Raw genomic sequence first — 19,813 nt, forward strand, 5'->3', positions numbered from 1 at the left:
TTTATGTCTGAATGGACTAACCAAACTGTGATTTAATGGATGTTTATTTTCTATTACAGCAATTGTTCAACTGTCAAGCTCTACGAAAACTAAGTATTCCTGATAATGACCTTTCGAACCTGCCAACCTCTATTGCTAGTTTAGTTAATCTTAAAGAACTGGACATCAGTAAAAATGGTAAGATTCTTTACTATTCTCCAAATACCTTGATACTTTTAAAAAAATTTTTACTGAAAATGTGTTTTAATGTTTTCCTTAGAGATAATATAAAATAATTTCATCAGCTTTTTGTGTAACTAAAAGTTAATTTTGTTACAGAATTAAATCCTAAATCATAACCCAAAGACAGAAAACATCTTTCTCCTCCCCTTACAATGTGCTTAACTCATGGAGGTCTACTTCTCTTTTCATTCTGATATGTGACCTACCATTTACTCTGAGGATATAAAATGTTACTTAGCTGAACTCTGTGCTTGGCATGAACGTGGACAAACAGAACTCTAGTTATTCCAATTGTTATGCTTGATAGCAAGGGAGAAACACGAACAAAAACAGGTCCCTTCCCTCACCAGGCTTACATTCTAGCCAGTGATTTATATATTGAAGCATATCACATGTTTAAGTTATTCATATATTACCTAGACTCTCTTAATAGAATTATAAGCCAGTGATATCCTCGATTTTTGTTGCTATTGCTGCATTAATCACCATTTATTTCCCTGGCCGAAAAGAATGTCTGGCACACTGTAGGATCGTAATAAATATTTGCTCTGTGAATTAATGAGTGAATGGTTCAGAGTTATCACAAAGTTCACAGTGTCACTGGAGAAGATTGACATCCAAAAATCATCACTGATATCGCAAAAATACAAATCAACTAAGTGCTTAATTATATGGTATAAATTACAATTATAAATTTGTAGAGAATACAAAGACTAACTAAAATGGCTGAATTATTAGAAAACAGTTCAAGTATAGGATATAAACTAAAGACTTTCTTGAAAATCAGTGGCATCTAAATAAAGGAGAGCATTTTGTTTGAAGGAGATAATAGAAATGTAAATGAGGGACACAAGGGTCTTTCTGCACCAGCTTGATTTATTACTTAGTTTTTAGAAAGACAATCAAGGAAGGACCATATGCACACTCACAAGGAGAATAGCAATTTGGTTTACACTCATTCAAAGATAATCTCTGGCCTGCCATTAATCTTTAATAAGAAATTTGCAGGTTATATACTTGTGTGGATTCATAATTTTGTACTTTTACAATTATTACCTACTAATATATGTTTCTGTAAATCAAATTCTATTTTCAAATCTTAGTTTCTGAGAAATGTCACAAGGCTCAGTAACACATCCCATTCCTGTCCATTTGTTTTAGCTTGTTAGTCCAAGTAAACAAAACTTCATTTTATTTGTAAAAAGGAGCAAACAACAATATATGGTCAAATATGAATCTGAAGCTTTTAAAAAACATAAAAATTTTGAAAGCATCTTATAAGTCCTGGTGTCATTTTACATCAAGAAATTTTTGGTTCCAGTAAGTGAATCACAAATTATATTTCTTCTCTTCAGAAGTAAGTCTCTGAGCAACTTTATGAATATTTGAAATTATAATTTTGTAACTATTAGCTTTGCATATATTTCCTTACCTTCAGAAAATATTCATTCAAAAAGATATACAAGACATGTGTTTTGATAAAGTGGAAACTTTCAATCATTCTGGGTCTATTTCTACATTTTGTGGAGGCTGAAGAATTTCTCTGTAATAAAAGCAGATAATAGACTGAGGGCCTCAAAAAAAAGTTATACAAGACATGGTAATGTTAGTACAATGTTAAATGTGCAGTATGAGGATATATCAACCACCACTTGATATTTCACATATATAAAAATACTTCATCTGATAAACTTCTCAGAAATCAGAGCATAAAATACCTGTCACTGGTTTCTGTGTCAGAAGCCTGGATAGTCAATTTAAGAGTTTAATACATCCTTTGGGAATCTGTCAAGGGAAGAAAGAACACATTACAGCATCAAGATTGCAGTTGACCAAGGTGGAGTAGCCCTGGTGGGAAAAAGTCCAGATGAATGAGGCACATGGTATTCACAGAATTGGTGTTTAATGATGTACAGCGAAGGCTTATTGTGACATAGGGACCTATGTAATACTACTCAATTTTAGTAAGAACTTGGCTAAAATATGCTTTGATTTAGCTTAGTGACCCCTAACATCATGAATTCTATGAAGTCTGAGGTTTTCTACAATCTTCTGTATACTGTTCATTGGCCTGTCATCCGGATTCACAACTTTTTCATCTCCATAATTCACAAACACTATTTTATATTAAACCCTTGTAAATGATCTGTTAGGTACAGAAAGATAATGGCACAATTTGAGAGAATAGCTTCCATCCACCTCTTAACCATATCTCCAACTATATATAATTCACAAACACTATTTTATATTAAACCCTTGTAAATGATCTATTAGGTACAGAAAGATAATGGCACAATTTGAGAGAATAGCTTCCATCCACCTCTTAACCATATCTCCAACTAGCAATCTTCTGTTCCATTTCATCTTCAAGGACTACCAAAGGGTCATTTCCACAGGCATCAGGCTGCCTTCTAGTGATTTTATCTGCCCAGAGTACTCTCAATGTTCTACCCCAGTCTCTCCACAAAGAATCCTCTTCACCTTTAAAAACATACATTCCAAAAGTCAGATGAAATGAACTTTTTCTGACAGCTACACAAAGAAAAGTGTTCCTTCTGCTATGATTCTGTTTTTACTTTATATATGGTTTTATATTGAACTTCTCATTTTTTGCAGTGCTAGAAATATAACCTGAGATCTTGTTCGTGCTAGACAGATACTGCTTTTTAATTTAAGTTCTGTATATGGAACTAAACTTCAAGACTCTTGAAATCCAGGACTGTCTTAGTCATTCAGAGCTACCAGTATAATACCTTGGAGACATGGAGGGCAGATTTCTGATAACTATTTGTCAGTTAAACAGCATTTTGCAAAATACTTTCCTTTAAAATATGACAATTTTATATTATGTCATATCCCACATATAAGAAAATGTCCAACTAGTACAGTAGAAACCTTCTAAATGTTTTAGCTGGATTATGGAAAAGATAGAAATAGGACTGTAATAACTAAGGAGTAACTACTCAAATCAGTTCTAATCCTACTTACTATTTGATTTGATTTCTCAGTTTAATATTACTGTGATTCACAAAGGTACTCTATGCAAAAACTCATTCTGTCCTCCAATTCCTTTATCCATTCAGTCAACATCTGCCAAATATACCCAATAATATAGGGCAAATATGTTTTCCTGATGTATTTTCTATTGTTGGGGTCTTAGTTTAGTTCCATTTCTTTTCTATGTTCTCAAATACACTCTTAATTGGCTTCCTCATCTGCATTATTTCCACTATCATTACCAAACCTTCCTCCACAAGATAGCTTTAGCAGTATTTTAGATTTCTGACATTTTAAAATTCATCTCCAATCTAAGTTACTTCAGCTGACCTAGGATAAAGGATAGATTTATGAATTCCTAACATAACAACAGAAAAACTCCACAAATGACCACTCACAATGATGCTATTCTAAATGCATTCCCCTCAAGAATGATCTAACTTTTAACTAGATTCTAAAAACATTCCTCAAATATTTAAAATTGTTCTGCTATCTCTTTTACTCTGCTTATTTTTTTAACCTAAACTACCTTCACCTTCTTTTTATCTGGCTAATCCTTACTCCATTAAATATTCAATACAAGGCTTATTGTTTATTGGTGTCTTCTGAAGTCCAAGACTAAGTCAAGGATTCAACTTCTATGCTATATAATTTGTGCATTAAAAATTATTGTTTTATCTAAAGCACTTCATATTAATCTATATTAAAACATTCATTTGGTTTTAATTTTTAAATCTTAAATAGCCTTAAAGAAAATAGATTCCAGTGTACCTATCATGGAAATTAAAATGTGAACATTTAATTACATTAAAAATAACATCCTCTTTTTTAAAATAAACAATACATTCCAGAAACATTGGACATCAATTCACATCCCTTCCCACTTTTCCCTGTCAGAAATAAGGTGTTCAAAATTTCAGTGAAGTGCTAACACAGTTTGTTGATTATACCAAGAGCTATGGATTAGATATTATCTTTTTTTTTATTTTTTTTTAATTTTATTTTATTTGTGAACATACTGTACAGAGGGGTTACAATTACGTGGGCAAGATAATGCATACATTTCTTACCAAGCATTGCAGCCTCCTCCTTTGTTTACCCTTCACCTCCCTTCCCAGCCTCCCCCCTCCCCCCCACCCAATCCTTCCCCCCTCCCCCGTTCCCCCTCCCACCTACACTGTAAAGCTCCTTTTTGACATGACAATTTGTACTTCTCATTGTTGCAACAGGCTCACCTGAATCCTTAAATGCCTTGTTTTTCCCCATCTCCTCCATAAGTTATACTGACATCAAATATATTCAAAGCGGGGGTTATACTGTGGGGGAGGGACATACAAAGCAACAAAGAAATAAACTTATAAATGCGTTAGAAACACATGTGTGAAAGAAAAAAAAAACATTAAAATACCTATCTAAGGATTCATTTTCCTAACATCACTTTATCTGACTTTTTCCGCTTGACTCATACATATACTAGATATTGCAAATAAGGGAAACCATGGGACCTATGTTTCTTTGGGCCTGGCTCACTTCACTATTATAATTTTTTCCAAGTCTTTCCATTTCCTAACAAATGGGGCAATGTCATTCTTTCTGATGGAGGCATAGAATTCCACTGTGTATATATACCACATTTTCTTGATCCATTCATCTACTGAAGGGCATCTGGGTTGGTTCCATATCTTAGCTATGGTAAATAATGCTGCAATCAACATAGTTGTGCTGGTAGCTTTAGTGTGGTCTTGTTTGTAAATATTTGAGTAAATGCCCAAAAGTGGGATTGTTGGGTCATAGGGGAGCTCTATGTGAAGTCTTTTGAGGAACCTCCATACTTCTTTCCAAAGTGGTTGAACAAGTTTACATTCCCACCAACAATGAAGTAAGGTTCCCTTCTGTCCACATCCCCTCCAGCATCTGTTGTTAGAGTTCTTGATTTTTGCCATTCTAACTAGAGTGAGGTGGTATCTCAATGTTGCTTTGATTTGCATTTCTTTTATGGCTAGGGATGTTGAGCATTTCTTCATGTGTCTATTGGCCATCCTTCTTTCTTCTTCAGAGAAGTTTCTCTGTAAGTCTTTAGCCCACTTATTTATTGGGCAGTTGTTTCTTTGAGGATTTGTTGTTGGGTGGTTTAATTTTTTGAGTTCCAAGTATATTTTAGATATGAGACCCTTGTCCGTTGTATGGCTAGTAAAGATCTTCTCCCAATCGGTGGGCTTTCTATTGATCTTGCTAGCTATGTCGTTTGCCCTGCAGAAGCTCTGCAATCTTATGCAATCCCATTTGTCCAACCTTTCTTTGATTTGTTGTGCTTCCGGGTCTCTATTCAGAAAATTTCGACCTGAGCCAAGGAGACCTAGGGTTTCTCCTATTCCATCCTGTAATGTTTTCAGAGTGTCTGCTTTGACTTCGAGGTTCTTTGATCCATTTGGAGTTGATTCTGGTGCAGGGTGATATATAAGGATCTAGCTTTAGTTTTCTACAAGTAGTTAACCAATTTTGCCAGCACCATTTACTGAAGAGGCTGTCTTTCTTCCATTCTATTGTTTTAGCTTCCTTATCGAAGATTAGATGGCTATAGGTCTGTAGGTTCATTTCTGGGTTTTCAATTCTATTCCATTGGTCCTGAGGTCTGTTCTTATGCCAATACCAAGCTGTTTTGATTACTATGGCTTTATAGTAGAGTTTGAAATTTGGTATTGATATTCCTCCAGCAGTGTTCTTTCCGTTGAGGAGCGTTTTTGCTATTCGGGGTCTTTTGTTGTTCCATATGAATTTTTGGATTGCCTCTTCTATTTCCTTGAAGAATGAGGTTGGAAGATATTATCTTTTTGAAATTTCTTCTTTAATTGACATGGACTTAGTTGCCCCAGGAGAAATATCAATGTTCCCGTTGCTTTATATCTTGCCCTCACTTTAGGTTATTACAGGTATAGGTGACAGATCATCAGATGAATATATAGAGATAAATTAGTACCTAATATTTTCTTAATCATTAAGTTGACATTTCATTTTTTTCTCTATACATTTTCATCTATTTTTATTATGGAATGTCTTTTAGGTTCTCATTTATTTTGAAAGATTTATATATTTCAAACAATGATTTATATACATCAAACAAATATTGTGTCCCAGTTGGTGACAAGTCTTTTTGCATTGTTTTAAATGCCATTTTTCTTAAAGAAATTGCCAAGATTAATGTATTACAATTCATCATTTTTTCTTTCAATCCTTATTTTTACAACCTATCGAAGAAATTTCTACTTTAACATCACCAGATATTTACTGTATATTTCCTTCTAAAACTATCAGTTTTGGGTTTTTTTTCCACATGTAAGTCTCTACCTCATTTGCAAGTTATTTTGGGGCTACATACAATCAAAGTTATCGTTTTCTGTATGGATGTATTATTAATTATTTTATCAATATCTAAGTAGTCCTTGTTTCAAAAATGCTACCTCATTTATAGAAAAAGTCTTTGCCAAAGTATTCAACCTACTTCCTTTGCTTATTTGACTATTCTTCTGTTGTTGCCACACTGTTCTAATCATGATAACTTAAGATTACTTCTTAAATCTGAAAATGCTACTCTTCTCTTTTGCTTTTCTCATGTTCAGATGTGCTTTTCTCCTACTTGCTCCTCAGGTCTTCCGAGGTATTCATTTTGACTTCACTGCAAGCGTTCCATCCAGGGGAATTTTCTTAATTAGCTTAACTTTAAAGATTGGTGTAGGAAAAGCTTCTGTTTTGGTGATGGCAAATATTGCTATTTTTCTTTTTTAGGTCAAATTTTATGCTTTTCAATAGTGTTTTGTGATTTTCTTCAAGGAGGATTACACATGTTATTAATATGTTTTAAGCATTTATATCACTAGAGGCATAAACTTTACCTCTTAGAGTTTTTTCCTTGATGCTATATAGGAATATTGCTACTTTTATGCCCTTTGTCTTACTATAATGATTCTAATATATAATTTATACTGTACAACCAATACATTTATTTGGATTTTTATGTGAATTTAAAAATTCACATAATTTTTTTCTTTTGATCTCATTATCATATATCTTAATGACTTCTTTCTCATAAATTATAACCAAACTAAGAAATAATCCATTCCATCACCTAGGTTTCTTATTATATTTTCACGTATTGCTGATAATTTTTAATCTACCTCTACCATATCTGGAACTGTTTTCTTCTTTGCATTCCTAGCATCATTTAGCAGTTCTATTTACCTGCTTGCTTGTATCAACCTTGCAAGAGCTTTTTCTAATCTTTGACTCTTTTAGGACTCCTTTGGGACTTTTAAACAACTTTTGTCTTTTGTCTTGATTATTTATTTTCTAAGTTATTGATTTTTACTTCTCTACCTCTATTTTTACCATGCTTTTTCCCACTGTTTTACTGTTTACCCAACTGGGTTTAGTATTCTAAAGCATTTAAGAAATTTTTTAGTCATCATTTTATTGAAATACATTATCAACTATAGGGCTTGACAATTACTGTTTCTTATTATTGCTTTTGTTACCCTGTGGTGAAGTAAGTGGTCAATTTTCAAAGTGTTCCTATTGCATATAATAAAATAGATGTTCTCTCATTGATCAGTATAGGCTAAAAATCTACAAATGTTACACGTTAATCTCCATTAAGTTGTCAGCTTCTCTGGGAAAAGTATTGAATGTTTATAACTTTTACATATTTGAAATATTGAAAGAACATAAAATAGGTGATTAATGAGCACCAAGTTGTAGTCAGATAGAAGTAAGATACTGTATTATGGCATAGTGGGATGGTTGTAGATAATATCATGGTGAATGCCTTGATATAATTAAGTCATTGTAAAAGAAATAAATAAATGAAAGTAAAACAGTCTCTGCAGGAAGAAAGTGAATGAAGAAAGTTGGTAAATAATGACTCTGATCAAAGACATATATTTTCAAATATGAAAATAGAATAATATATGAAAAAAGGATAATGAAGCCTGTTTGCCATTTTAAAAGGCAGGAAGGAGCATGAGAGAGATAGAGGGATGAGTTTGATGCAATACATTATGTATGTGTTGAAATGTCACAGTGACTCCCTTTTCAACTAATGGATGTTAATAAAGAATTTTAAAGAATACTAAAGTACTAGATATTTCAAAAGTTAGAAGAAAGAGGCTTCAATGTTTTGTTTTGTTTTGTTGTCATTCCTATGGCTTGAACTCTGGGCCTGGACGCTATCCCTCACCTCTTCTGCTCAAAGCAAGCCCTCTACTACTTAAGCCAAAGCACCACTTCCAGTTTTCCGGAAGATAAGGGTCTCTTTCCTGCTGGGCTGGGTTTGAACCATAATCCTCAGATCTCAGCCTCCTGAGTAGCTAGAATTACAGACGTGACCCACCAGTGCCCAGCTTTGTGTATGTGTGTGTGTGTGTGTGTGAATGTTTTTACCAAGCAAATGATATTTTTTTTTCATTTTGCTTTCTTGTTTATTTTCTCTATTTGAAAATATCCTTTTCATATATGTGTTATTTCTCCATTATTGTCTGATGAATCTGACTTTCTCTTTTTTTTAATGTTTTTTATTGTAAAAATACTTTTCAGAGAGGTTACATTTACATGAGTAAGGTAATGAGTACATTTCCTATGGAGCATTATTACCTCCTCCTTTTTTTTTGACTTACATATTTTTTATTGTAAAAATACCATACACAGGGGTTACAATTACATGAGCAAGGTAATGAGTACATTTCTTATCAAGCATTGTTGCCTCCTCCTTTGTTTCCCCTTACCATCCCTTCCCGCCTCAGCCCCAAAAGTTGTAAAGTTCGTTTTTCGACATAACTTTGTTTTTGCTCTACCATCCCTTCCCTCCTCTCCTCCCCAACTCCTCCCCCCTCAGTTGTGAAGTTCATTTTCAACATAGTATCTTGTACATCTCATTGTTACAATAGGTCACCTGTATCTTTATTTCAGCATTTTGTTAGTTCCCTTCCTCTCCCCAAATTATAAACATGCATATACATGATGCAGGGCACCAACATCAAATACAGTGATAACAGGGGTTATACCATGGGAGAAGAACATACTAGAGAAACAAACAAAAAAATCTCATAGTACATTTTAAATACGTTAAAAACAATAGCAAGAAAGAAAAACCACTTGTGTCCCTATCTTGTGGTTCATTTCACTTAACATATTTACCATAGCTAAGATATGGAACCAACCCAGATGCCCTTCAGTAGATGAATGGATCAAGAACATGTGGTATATTTATCCAATAGAATTCTATGCCTCCATCAGAAAGAATGACATCGCCCCATTTGTTAGGAAATGGAAAGACTTGGGAAAAATTATATTAAGTGAAGTAAGCCAGGCCCAAAGAAACATAGGTCCCATGGTTTCCCTTATTTGCAATAACTAGTATAGATCTGGGACAAGCAGAAAAGGTCAAAAGTTATGAGCAAATGATAAATGTTTGAGGGAGTAGTTAAGTAAGCTTAACCTGATTTTAATATTACCCAATGGGCATATGTATTGAAATGCCACATGGCACCCAATAAATATGTAGTTACTTTGTTCTTATTTATCAGTTCAAATAAATTTACATTTTAAAACCAACCAAATACTTAGACTATTTACCTACTTGGAACATTCAAAATACCAAATTAACTGGAAAGCAGTGAACTGGAAAATGAGATTTCAACTTCTTGTGTTCAATAAAGATTGCATTCTTCCTTCTTTTAAAATAAGTACATTAACCTTGACCTTAGTAAAGAAGATTCAGTCAATTTTATTAAAATTTGGTCTTCTGTCTATCATCTACCTAGAAAGAAAGAAATATCTATGCAGCATTTAAACCACCCAGGCTCTCATAATTATTTGTTCCCTAATTACATGCAGAAATCCAAAAGTAAATGAACTACTTTCCATTGCAATGGATTTTTGTCTATTATTCCACACATCTTAATTCAGTAATAAAATTAAAATCCTATGTATAGCCAAGATGAATATATTTCATGATATTGCAATCTCTGAATCAATAGTCTATGCCTGTTTATAAAGATGATACATGGTCGTAATGCAATAAATTGTTTTATATGATAAAGTAAGATAATGAATGATAAGGTTTAATTAGGCAGTGATTTCATTTCAAATTTGATTGTTGATTTGTCATAGAGGCATAGAGATTCTGACACTATAATTTAAGGACTTAAATGAAAATGAATTAATTTGAAAGCTCTTGTTAATTCTCTAGCAATTAAGTGATTTTTGTCTCATCCTCTAAAACTTATTTCTATACATGAATGGGTTTGAACAGCACCACAGTGGGCAAAATCACTATTGTTAGCTATAATGAAAGGCAATCAGAGTTGAAGCCATTATTATATGTTTTATTGACTTGCCAGTTTTTCCACCCCCATCTCCAAGTGCACACAAAACACTGAAGATAAATCACATCTTCTATTTGGAGGGAAGAAAAGGAAATTTTCCCTTTCTAACATAGCTGAGAGAACAGATATGAGTAACTAGTTAATTGATTAAAAAAAAATCTTTAAACATTTGAGCATATTTAGAGAATAGAGAGACTCATAGTATATATTTTTTTAATTCTTGGGGAATACTATTTTGGTAAGCTTTCTAGGGGTTAGGGAGATAATAATATTATTTAGTTGCTCTCTATATGCAATACATGTGCCCTTTGATGCTTGGCAAAAAAAATAGACAATATACTTAGAGTAAATGCTTATTACTTTGCCTATTCAACACTTCACTTTTAACACAGTTAATGTGTCCTTAGTCTGAAAATCACTAATGCTTCCTTCACTTTAAGACAATTTTCCCTTTCTACAGAATCCACTTTGGCCCATGATTATAATGTAAAAATAAACTGAAGTTAGGCTCTATGTGTAGCCATTAAAGAACTTTCTGAACTAAAACCAAATGTGCTTATCCAGCCACCTTCACAGCTGCTGCCACAACTTGTAACTCTTTCTAATGTCTTCATAGTGAAATACTATGCATTAGGGGTGTTACCAGCACTTACTCCATGGGAGATAAGCCTACCATCTCACTAAGTACAGGAAAGAAAGGAACTACTGCCCATCTCCTCGTCCATCTGAAGTCTAGGTTGTGCTCTGCTAACTAAACTGATTCATCTTAGAATTACAGCAGAGCCTTTTTTGAACTGAGTAGCCTGTCCTCTGTATTCTATCAAATATTGAACAAAGGTAAGAATCCTCCTCTCTTCTACATCATGCTTCCTCTTAGCATAAACACTGTAAAAATAAGAACTGAACCTTTATTGTCCATACATCCACCACAGCCTCTATCAAAGTACAAACATAGTGAATGTTCACGAAAGAGGCTGGCTGGAAATGAAGGAAAGTTTCATTAACCATACACGAAATGATCTTAAACACCCCATTTCACATAACATGTTAAGAAGTCACCTATATTGTTTGTATAGAGACAGTCGCCCTTTTCATCTTCAGACAATAAAAATCTACCGTCTCTCTCCAGTATTTTTTTCCATGTTTGTAAAATACTTTAGCTCTTTCCTGCAAGCTATTAATGTAGTTTCCCAATATCAACCTCGGTACTTTTTGAACTATCAAGAAGCTGAAAGTCAACTGATGAATACATGCCTGGCACCATATTACTATTTTTTAAGGTCACTCCCTCACACAACCGCAACCATCTGTGAGCCCCTCCAAACTATCAATCCACCAATGCCGCCATCTTGCCCTGTACTACTCACCCACCCAGCCACGTCTTCAGCTTTCTTCTCTCCTCTTTACATTTCATTCAAATTTTTGTGGTTAATCCTCAAACTCCTCCTTTGTGAACCCCTCAACTCTTTTCCACTTCGTTCATAGCACTGTGCATTGTTCAGCAAAACCCTACTTCAATTCTGTTCTCTAGTTATTGCTCAGTGGAGCTAGAAATAAAACCCCGCTGATATCACGTTGAATTCGTGATCACAAATCTGAAGTACTTCCCTTGAGAAAATTAGAGCTCTAAGGAAAGAATTTCTACCTGTTAACATCTGTGCCCATATTTTGTGAATTTTTAGCTATTTAGTAACACATGAATTATTCCAAGTCAAAATCTCCCTAGTTATATCATTAAACTGAGGTTATTAATTTCTCTATTTCTGAGTGAATACATTTGAAAACATTTAGAAAAATTGGAAAAAATGTATTTATTTGTATTCATGTTACACATGCATGCATGTGTATAACAACAAATATATGTAACTAAATATAAACATACATGTGTGTATGGAGTTATATTTTTTCAGAAGACCAGATAGACCAGTCTCAAAGGTTGTTTAATAAAGTCAAATCTAATAGTCTTTTTTTTGTTTTTTTGTTTTTTTGTTTTTTTTTTGGTGCTGGCCTGGAGCTTGAACTCAGGGCCAATGAAAGCACTTTATAAAGTCCATCCACTTCACATCTGAAGCTCCTGTTACATTTTGTTTTTACTGATTTTTAGTAGTTGTCTCATTAATCTGTTTCTCATATTTTGTTTATTTGTTAGGCATACAAGGCAGGATTCTCCCTAAGTTTTATAAATGTTCTAGATGTTCTGTTACCTAGATCTTGGCAATGATTCTCTAGGGCTTTTTAACCTGTTCCAACCTAGACCATTAGCTCTCTGCTTTATTATGTCATTTTGATAGCAAATATCCCTCAGAAATCTCTTGGAAAAATGATGCATGCAAAATAAAGATACTGAGTTCTAGAACATCTAAAAATACTTTAAGTCTAAGCATTTATTGCTTCCAAATATACAGCTTATTTTCTGCTCAATTAACCTTAAAGATTTGTTGAATTTTCTTTCTAGTATTCTCTCTCTTCTCTCTGATCAAGACTTGCCAGACAAGCACTCTACCAATTGCACCTTTCTCCCAGCCCTTTTGTTTTAGTTATTTTATTTGCATACGATCTCCCACTTTTTTTTATCTGAGCCAATCTCAAATCATAATGTTTCTATCTTGGCCTCCCAAATAGCTGGAATTCCAGTATTGAACCAGTCCATCTCTCCCTTTTCCTTTTTAAATATCCTTTAACCCAACAGTTTAGGGAGAACAAAGCAACTTCTTAAAAGTCAACATTGATTGAGATACATGTATTTATAAACTGCTTTGTTAAACTACTTAAAGATTATAATAAAATATTAAAGTCTGCTATGTTCACAGGGATTGTCATCCATTCATTTAACAGGGCTTCATAACTTGCAGCACAGCTCCATTGAAATCCCTGAAACAGATTTAGATCAGGAAACGTTTTCAATGTGTAAGCATCCATTTATCTGAAGTCTTATTCTGATTTGAATATGGGCAAGAGAGTTATTTTGTCATTGATGCTTTCACTGTAGTCCAGGGGCTTTATCACAAAATACTACAAATTGTGGGGCACATAAATAACACCAAGGTGCTGGCAGATTCTACATGTGGTGAGGGTTTGTTCCTTAGGGACAGCACCCCATGTGGTAGTCTCTTAAAGAAGTCAGACCACTAACTACTCTTTTACCTTTTCACTGTCTTCACATGGGAAAGAGGGAAAGCTTCTCACCTTAGTTTCTTTACTGAAAGGCACTAATCCCATATGAAAGGGTCCCAACCCTATTATCAAATCATCTCTAGAAGTCTCAGCCTCCTAATACCATTTCCTAAGGATTTCAATACTTGAATTTGAGAGGGGCTCAATTATTAAGACTGTTTCAGGCCACATGCTGACCACTTTGTAGCCAATAACTAATCCAATATGTTTTATCCAATAGTATGATTTTAAGAAAATTTCTTAACTTTGTATTTTAGTGAAAGACCTAATATGTCCTAGTGAAAGGATTTTTGAAACTAGAGATAGCAGTGGACTTTGTTTGACAATAACTTTAAGTTCACTATTAGATAATTAACTTTTTTAAACTTTTTAACCTGATTTGTGAGAATAATGATACCCATTTAAGTTTTAAAAAAGGAAGTAATGAGAAAGACAAAGAAGACAGAAATTGGATCAGAGCCCATCATATGCATATATAGACATAACAAAGAAATAACTTTATACAATTATGTATAAAATAAGCAAGCCAATCTGGGTAACTAAAGTAACCATGATGTATATTAAATGTAAAAATTTATTAATCTTAACAACTGAAAGCTTTTATCCTTTGGCATATCTTCATTTCCCCTCTAACCTACTCCCAAATGCCTGGTAATCACAGGGTTTTGTTTTGATGATAAGAGGTCAATTTTTGAGATGTCTCATCTATATAAGATGAAGTAATAATTTTTTGTGTGTCTGGTTTTCTCATTTAGAATAATATACTCTGGATCCATCTAAGTTGTTTCAAATGGAAGGATTACCTTCCTTTTTCAAAACAAATAGTTTCATCACTATTCATCCAATGGGCACTTTAGTTATTTCATTATCATGACAATGATGAATATACTGTAATAAATATGGGGATGCAAATAATATAATGGCACATAATTACAAAAGGATATGTAAATATACAAACAAAACACAATTTTACATATTTATACATTTATAAATTTCCTTATATTCAAGGACATTTATCTCAATGACCACATTTATTATATATTGCTAGTGTTTGAACACATTAGTTCTCGCTACTTTCTTGTGTGTTTAAGGTAGATAAATTATGTTAATTCATTCCCCCTACTCCCTCATTCTGGCACTATTGTTGATATTTGTATTGATTGACATTCCCTACTTCTTTTTTATTACTAATAATTGTGGGTTAAAATAATACATCACTTGATTGTTTAATACATCTCTCACTCCTCACTACAACTCTATTATGAAATACTTCACATAATCAGTTTTAGAGCAGGAAACTAAAACTTTAAGAGTTTAAGTTTCTAGCCGGGCATCAGTGGCTCAAGCCTGTAATCCTATCTAGTCAGGAGGCTGAGATCTGAGAATGATGGTTCAAAGCCAGCCTGGGAAGGAAAGTCCGTGAGACTCTTACCTCCAATAAACCACCAGAAAACTGGAAGTGGTGCTGTGGCTCAAGTGGTAGAGTGCTATTCTTGAGCTGAAGAGCGTAGGGACAGCTCTCAGGCCCAGAGTTCAAACCACATGACCAACCAAAACAAAAAAAGAGTTTTAAGTTTCTTGCCTCGGGTTACTCAATCAGTAAAGATGAAGCTGGGATCCTATCTTAAGCCAAAATACTTGACCCTGAATGATCTCACATTTAGACCATTAAAAAAAAATACAAATCTGTAAACCAAGTAGGTAAACCCATTTTCAATAGAAAAATAAATTCAGTCTTGTCCTTAAAAATCATATTTAAATTTATTTTCTGCTTCTCTGTCTTGGTCTGCACATACGTTGAGGAAATAACATTCTAGTCAGGAACCTGTGTAAATATGATATGCGTTATACCACCATGAGATGGAACCATCCTACAAATTTACCAGACAAAGCTAAAGATTGAAAGGTTAGTTCCAAAAATGGGCAGATAGGAAAGGTTTAAAATTAACTTTCCTTCTAATATTTTGCAAGACCTATTATATTTTGTTTATTTTCTATCAACTGGTTGAAATGTTATCTGTATCATTTATTCCCCTGCTCTTAGTTCTTATGGATGAGGCTTATAGCTTACTGATTTTCAGTTTCATAGAGAAGCTTCTGCAGTTGAGAATTCTCAACTGCCACAAAGACTCCATGGAGAACTCAAAGAAGGGCCAGGGCAGCTCACCTCTTCACATTCTCAACCAGAAGCAGAGTGATACTCTGCATTAAACAAGAAAAAAAAATGCATAAAATTTGCTAAAGCCTTATATTGGCTTGGAAATTCCTATCAGTTCTGTGATCATCTTGAAGTATTCATCAAACAAATATGTCTGTATTTCCTAACTGTGTAAAATTGAGCCCTGGAAGCACAAATTTTTATCTTGAAATTTACTTTACATCTTCTGATTCTTCCCTTCCCTAGAAGAGCATTATAGTGACTAAATAACAAGTTATATTTTCCCCTTAAAGTTAGCAAAGAGACAAGATACATCTCATGACAAATATAATTATCCTCAATTGTATATCCATTTCCACTGTTGCTGTTATATTATTTAATATTCAACTTTTGCCAGGAAAAACTATATGTATCTATGCTTCTGTTATTGGACAGCAGTATATGAAATGTTTACTTATTTATTCTAATGGTGTCAATGGCATGATGATTTATAGTCTGTATTGATTATTGTTGTTATCTGAACATCATTTGAAAAATGTTTTGCTGGAATATTTTCATGTGCTTTGTTATTTTTGTCTTTTAGGTGTACAAGAATTTCCAGAAAATATAAAGTGCTGTAAGTGTTTGACAATAATTGAAGCCAGTGTCAATCCCATTTCCAAGTGAGTATAAAGTTTTATCTCTATATTTATTTGTATTTGGTAATATATGTAGATGTAACTAATATGACAATTGAATTTTAGTTTAGCACTGATGTAATAGTTAATATAATTATGAGAAAGAAATAACCAAATTAGAATTGTTTCACCAAAGATGACTAAAAACATTACTGAATAGAAAAGCAGTCCAATTGGCACAATCTAATGAAGCAAACCATGTCATCATTTTTTGTAGCTCTCAGGCAACTTTCCACAGATGAGAACTGGAACTTAGAAAATAGTCATTAGGAGCCAGGAGCCGGTGGCTCATGCCTGTAATCCTAGCTACTCGGGAGGCTGAGATCTGAGGATCATGGTTCAGCCCAGGCATGAAAGTCCGTGAGACTCTTACCTCCAATAAACCACTAGAAAACCGGAAGTGGTGCTGTGGCTCAAGTTGGAGAGAGCTTGCCTTGAGCAGAAGAGCCCAAGAACAGTGCCCAGGCCCAGAGTTCAAGCCCCACGACCGACAAAAAGAAAAAATAAAAAAGGAAGTAGTCGTTAGTTGTTGTCACGATGAGAAAGTCACATCAGGACTTGGTCGGAGTTCAAGGGAGTGCCAAATTTTAAGGCAGTGTTAAATTCCTTAAAGGTACTCATGTAGTTCAAAGAAATTTAGTCTTATTAGAGAAAAAAAAAGTGTTCGTGTACCAGAGCAAAGGCAAAAGAGATAATCCTGGGATTCTAGCAGAATGGGAGATACAAACAATAAAGATGCTAGGATTATCTAGATAATCCATTTTATGATCTGTCGGTGTTTGGTAATTGAATGCATAATGGAGGGATGAGATCTGTGGATCCAATGAGTCAAGAAAGCATGAAGTGAATGGATTGGATGAGTCATGAACTTTCATGATAAAGTAAAATGAAAGCAGAAATGAAATCTAGAAGATCTAGTGACAGTTGCAGTAATATTTTTAAATAGAGTTAAAACAAATTTGTGGTATTGGGAAGCAGAGATCTTGAGTCCCCTCAGGATAATGCTGAGAATAAGATCTGAGCAAATCCCTCTGGCTTGTGTCCATGTGAGGTTGAGGAGTCTGAGCAAAACCCATTGATAAGATAATAGAAGAGTGTTTTCAGAAGACACATGGAATCTTCCAAAGGGAAGTTGAGAGAAAATTATGTATCATAGTATGTGAGTGAGAGACAAAAGTTTAGAAGGAGAACTTTGCAGTGACTGGTTTGTGAATCAACTTGACGCCTTTGGTAGAAAGAGAAACATCAACCAATAAAACAAAATAAATTTGAAAGTCCCATCTTTCCCACCTCAAAGTAAAATATGAGGGAGTAACAAAACAGTGAAAGTTTTCCCCAAAACTCTTAGATCAAATGCAATTTTTTCACTATCTCAGCGAAAAAGATGCTATTGAATCCTTACACACAAATTTCAAACATGCCCTTGACGTGAGTCATACTATTTAGAGTAGATGGTGAATTTTTTCCCTTTAATTCTTTAACTCTATTAAATTATTTTATTTATAAATCATGGTAGTTTTTAAGGGTGGAATCCAGAATTTAAATTATACCTTCGAGTCTTTAAATTATATAGTATTATTAACTATTTCTCTGAATTCTTTTCAGAAAATGTTTAACATTTGAAAACTATTACTTATTTCATGAAAAAGTGTTTAATATTCCAAACATTAACCAGTTTCCAAATTTGTAAAATGTCACACTAATCTCATTAGTAGATGAATTTTTAAAGTTGGCTTAAAAGATAGACTATTTAAAATAACACACTTTGTATGTATGACTCAATGAATTTTGACAAATGTGTATAACTTAACCATCACAATAATAAAGATATAGATTATTTCAACATCTCCAAATTTCCCTCAACCCAGGAATCCCTTTTTCTGACGATTAACCTCATAGTTTTGCCTTTTCCAAAATGCCAAAGAAATATCAAACTTTTTGCCTTATTCCTCTTATTTAATGTCACAATTTTAACATTTATCCACGATTTTTTCAGTAATTCATTCCTCCTATTGCTAGGAACTATTCTAGTGTACAATTATCATATGATTCGTGTATCTTATCAATTGATTCATACCAAGGTTGTTTCCCTTTTAGGACTATAATAAATACTCCTATAAATTATGAAGTGGTATTTGTGTGAACATATGTTTCATTTTTATTGCTTAAATACCTAGCAGTAGTTTTCTGGCACCTGAGTGCTTAAACTTATAATAAACTCCCAAATTGCTTTCCAAGACAGCAATTTAATCATGCAATTTCAACACTAATGTACTAGTTTCAATTGTTTCCCATCTTTGTCATCATTTGGTAATATCAGATTCATTTCTTAAATTTTAGCCAGTCTATCAGATGCAGTATTTCATTGTGGTTGTAAGTTATATTTTAAAATCTAATTAGTATTTTTCCATGTACTTATTCATAAAATATATTGTTTCTTTGGGAATGATTCAATTTTGTTTGTTTTGATGGATTTGCCTTTTTATCATTGAAGTATAAGATTTATTTTAGATGCAAGTCCTTTGGCAGACAGTTGATAGAAAATATTTGCTCCAACTGTGTGGATCCAGAATCTGGGCATAACAGAGCTGGTTTCTGAGTTTCATGGGGCTGTAATCAAGGTTTTACTTGAGCAGTGATCCCATCAGATGACTCAACTACCAAAGCATCCATTTCAACCCTAGTTGTTGGCAGAGTTTGTCTCCTTATTGCAAGGCTGAGATTCCTAGATTTCTACTATCACCTAAATGGCACTCTTGGGACCTTGAAGGCTATTTATAGCTTCCTGCCCTGTAATGCTTTCCACAGACAATTCAAAACATAGCAGTTTGCTTCTTCAATGATGGTAGCTAAGTGAGATTGAGTCATCTAGTAATAGTTCTAGAAATGGGATCCCATTATGCTAGCCATGATCTATTTGTTAGCAACTACAATAGTTGAGGTTCTGATTATGAGCCTTGAGAGATTAGGATCTGGGATCCACCTTAGGTTGTGTTTGTCACACTATGATTTGCCTCACTGAGAGTACTTATTGTCAGTGAGGATTAAATTTTGTCAAAGTTATTTTAATAACTTACTTGAATGAGTGTTTTCATCATATGGTGACTTACACTGATTGATATTTTATGTCAATTCAGTTTTGCAACTGATGGACAAATTACATTTACCCATGAAGTATTATTTTCTTACAAATGGATTGTTCTGATTTG

General features: G+C 33.7%; 1 protein-coding gene across 16 annotated transcripts in view; it reads left to right on the top strand.

Moving 5' to 3' along the window:
* The window catches only part of Lrrc7 (leucine rich repeat containing 7), a 486,949-nt gene that overhangs the window by 224,908 nt on the left and 242,228 nt on the right, over window positions 1–19,813 (top strand). For all 16 annotated transcript variants that reach the window (XM_070006786.1, XM_070006787.1, XM_070006793.1 and 13 more), the window contains exons 4-5: window positions 60–177; window positions 16,511–16,589. In XM_070006786.1, the coding sequence (XP_069862887.1) occupies window positions 60–177; window positions 16,511–16,589 (197 nt within the window). The remainder of the gene's footprint in view (window positions 1–59; window positions 178–16,510; window positions 16,590–19,813) is intronic.

The sequence above is a fragment of the Dipodomys merriami genome, unplaced genomic scaffold, assembly GCF_024711535.1.
Source record: "Dipodomys merriami isolate MVZ:Mamm:240054 unplaced genomic scaffold, mDipMer1.0.p SCAF_7, whole genome shotgun sequence".
In the NCBI taxonomy this organism is placed as follows: domain Eukaryota; kingdom Metazoa; phylum Chordata; class Mammalia; order Rodentia; family Heteromyidae; genus Dipodomys; species Dipodomys merriami.